Source organism: Medicago sativa, chromosome 1 (assembly GCF_051527215.1).
Source record: "Medicago sativa cultivar Bolivia chromosome 1, Bolivia_mono, whole genome shotgun sequence".
NCBI classification, from domain to species: domain Eukaryota; kingdom Viridiplantae; phylum Streptophyta; class Magnoliopsida; order Fabales; family Fabaceae; genus Medicago; species Medicago sativa.
Genome location: NC_140749.1, coordinates 35,772,937 through 35,776,066, shown reverse-complemented (window position 1 = coordinate 35,776,066; position 3,130 = coordinate 35,772,937). Strand labels below are relative to the sequence as shown.

The 3,130-nt window shown below is 33.4% G+C and overlaps 1 protein-coding gene across 1 annotated transcript; it reads left to right on the top strand.

Moving 5' to 3' along the window:
- Positions 1 to 888: 888 nt before the first annotated feature.
- LOC146954620 (transcription factor ORG2-like) lies at positions 889 to 2,574 on the top strand. Its single transcript, XM_085717342.1, has 3 exons — positions 889 to 1,218; positions 1,347 to 1,709; positions 2,210 to 2,574. The coding sequence occupies exons 1-3, from the start codon at positions 928 to 930 to the stop codon at positions 2,297 to 2,299; spliced, it is 744 nt and encodes a 247-aa protein (XP_085573468.1). The 5' UTR covers positions 889 to 927; the 3' UTR covers positions 2,300 to 2,574.
- The last annotated feature ends 556 nt before the right edge of the window (positions 2,575 to 3,130 follow it).

Sequence of the window (3,130 nt, the reverse complement as noted above, 5' to 3'; positions counted from 1 at the left end):
TGAGACTCGGTCGTCTAGCTCTGCCTCGACGGGTTATGGGTCGGCCCTGTTCCCCAACACCACCATCACCCATCCTGGCACTCACCACCGCCGTTCTTCCTAGCACTGGATTTGCTCAGATCTGTCCTAACCGCCATCACCTATACCTCCATCATCATCGTCAACTTCCAACATAAATCCGATAACTCCACTAAACCGCCGTCATTTTAATGGGTTTAGATCCGGCGAGAGAATCCGACGAGAGAGAGCTCAGAGTAGAAAGAGAGAATGGGGAAGGAATCTTGTGGGTGGGAAAGAAGGAAAAGGAAAGAAAACTAAAAAAAAAAGTGAGGTCGTCGGTGTGGCGCCGTCGGCGGTTGAAACTTGAGGTCGCCGATGGTGATGGCGGAGGCGAGACAGTGGCGTTTGTGGTGATGGCGGAGGCTTGGTCTTCCCTCTGGGATTACAAAAGAGAGCAGATGGAGGAAGATGAAAAAGGGAGTGGTGTGATGAAATTACTTAAATATCCTTAGTGCCACATGGGGGTGATAAATTAGTTGGTATGGAAAAAGGATGTTCATGAAACATTGCTCATAACTAAATGATCCAACAGGTTAATTTGTCGACTTATTTTTTATCAGATTTTATTTATCTTTTGATTGACACAAATGATTCAACTATCGTGTGGATATCATGTCAGTTGAAGAGTTATTTCGTGGCAACTGATTTCAGATGTCCTTAAAATTAAGGAACCAATTTATAAATACTAAAAAAGTGAAATACTATATTTCCTTGGAACCAAAAATATATTTATCTTTTTTTTTTCTTCCTAACAATAAAATATAGGATGCTTGCGTAGAGGTGCATAGCATGATGGTTAGGTTATATATAATTAATGTTGTATATAAAACATCATAATCAACTGTTTCCAACTACTCCATCAACATTATGTTAGCGATATCTCCTCCTATGTTTTCAAAAATTGGATGGCCCTTTGAAGAGCCAATAAGCCATAACCAGCATCAAAATCCATTCTACAAGGACATTACTGATCAATTATTTCATTTTCAGCATCAATTTGAGGCAGAAATTAATTCAACAGAGCCCTCACAATCCACAAGCAGTGACCTTGGCATGGTTAAGAAGCTTGTTCATAATGCTAGTGAACGCGATCGCCGCAAGAAGATCAATAATTTGTATTCCTCACTTCGTTCACTTCTTCCTGTTTCAGATCAAATGGTAATTGTGATGCCGTTTCTAACTGTCAATAATGGTTGCAATTGTCTAATTGTGATGCCGTTTTTGGAATTTGCATACCTCTTGTTAGAACTATTGTGTTAGTATTAATTTATACATAAATGTTTCAGAAGAAATTGAACATTCCAGCAACAATTTCAAGAGTTCAAAAATACATACCAGAATTACAGAAACAAGTTGAAGGACTAAGTAAGAGAAAGGATGAGATCTTATTGAGACTTTCTCCTCAAGAAGAAGAGGTTATTCTAAGCAAAGAATCCCAAAGGAAGAAGCATAGTTACAACTCTGGTTTTGTAGTTTCAAGTAGTAGGCTCAATGATAGTGAAATTACCATTCAGATATCATGTTACACTGTCCACAAGATTCCACTTTCTGAGATCTTGATATGTTTGGAAAATGATGGCCTTTTGCTTCTTAATCTTTCTTCATCTCAGACCTTTGGAGGGAGAGTCTTCTATAATTTGCATTTCCAGGTGTGTTAATTTCACTAGGCTTGTTTACTTTTTAAATATTTTGTCATTTATTATTGAGTGAACTCTTTATTGAATATTTTTTTAAATTATAAAATAAGCTTAATAACTATTTCATATATTTATGAAAGAAAAAACTATTTTGATCATATATAATTATGATTTGTTTTTTTTGAAGCATCATACATAATTATGATGTTACTTTATTATATTTATTATAAAATTATTTTCACATATTAAATTTAGAAATACTCTTAGATGCATATTTAATTATTTTTTTTATCATTCAATTATTTTAAGAATATTATTTTAAAAACATGTAAGAAATAAGGAACTAAAAATATAAGAAATTATGAAAACTATATTTTATTTTACAAATAGTTGATTAGTTGGGAAAAAATAAAAAAAAAATAATTTAAAAGTTAACTTTTTCTCAAGATGTATAGACTCATATAAGAGGTACAACAAACATTTTCCTTAAAGCACTTATGTGTTTTCTGCAGGTGGATAAAGCACGGAGATTAGAATATCATATTCTAAATGAGAAGCTCTTATCAATAATGGAGAAGGAAGGAGAGTTTTTAAAACAATAAAAATGTTACATTTCTTTAATATGGGCTTTGGCCTATACAATTGCAAATGTTGGAAGCATGGATTGTAGTTTTGCAACGGAGTAATTAACCTAGTGTCCACATCTCTCTCTCTTTCATTTTATTTACAAAGAGAAAGTAGGAAAATATGAGCTAGGGTGTAGGAAACTAAATGGATATGCGTGGATCGGTTGTTTCAATATAATTAAAATATTTCAATTTTATGATGATGTATGAAAATTTGTGTGTATATTGATATATGTGTGTAGTTGGCCAAATTGACACTGCATTCTCTTATGTGTATGTCACAACTAATGTACATTTATTGAAATCTAATTAAGATAAAATATTTAAAAATATTGGTGTATATATTGATCTTGTTGAGTTCAATTGCCAAAGGTAAAATGTCCCTCTCAAATACACTGCACCAGCAATTTGCAAAGAGATAAGAAAACTAAAAGATGAGTGATAACTATCTATCATTATCTAGTCTAGAAGTCCTAGTTTAATTGGCAAATGCCGAAATTGCAAGGCCGGACATGGTGGCTCGGGTTCGAATTTGGGACCTCACAGTTGTGTGTGACTTTATTTTCAGTGATTTACGACTTCACCTAAGACAAAAAAAAAAAAAAAAAAAAAAAAAAAACTCTATCATTATATCAAATTAACTTCTTAATATCCAAGTGAGATTTAAATGAAAAACTGAATTTGTTGCATAATAAATCCTTTTTTGGGAAGCTCCTACACTATTACTCCCTCTCAAGTTGGAGTAAGGCGATTGTGATTACATAACTTTGATATCACTTATGGTTGCAAGTGTTCGCGTATTAAATA

What these genes read in the sequence shown, in the direction of transcription:
- LOC146954620 (XM_085717342.1), top strand. Translation starts at nt 928, where the DNA reads ATGTTAGCGATATCTCCTCCTATGTTTTCAAAAATTGGATGGCCCTTT. An exon ending in TTCCTGTTTCAGATCAAATG is followed by an intron (nt 1,219 to 1,346) that starts GTAATTGTGATG and finishes TAAATGTTTCAG; the next exon opens with AAGAAATTGAACATTCCAGC. An exon ending in TCTATAATTTGCATTTCCAG is followed by an intron (nt 1,710 to 2,209) that starts GTGTGTTAATTT and finishes TGTTTTCTGCAG; the next exon opens with GTGGATAAAGCACGGAGATT.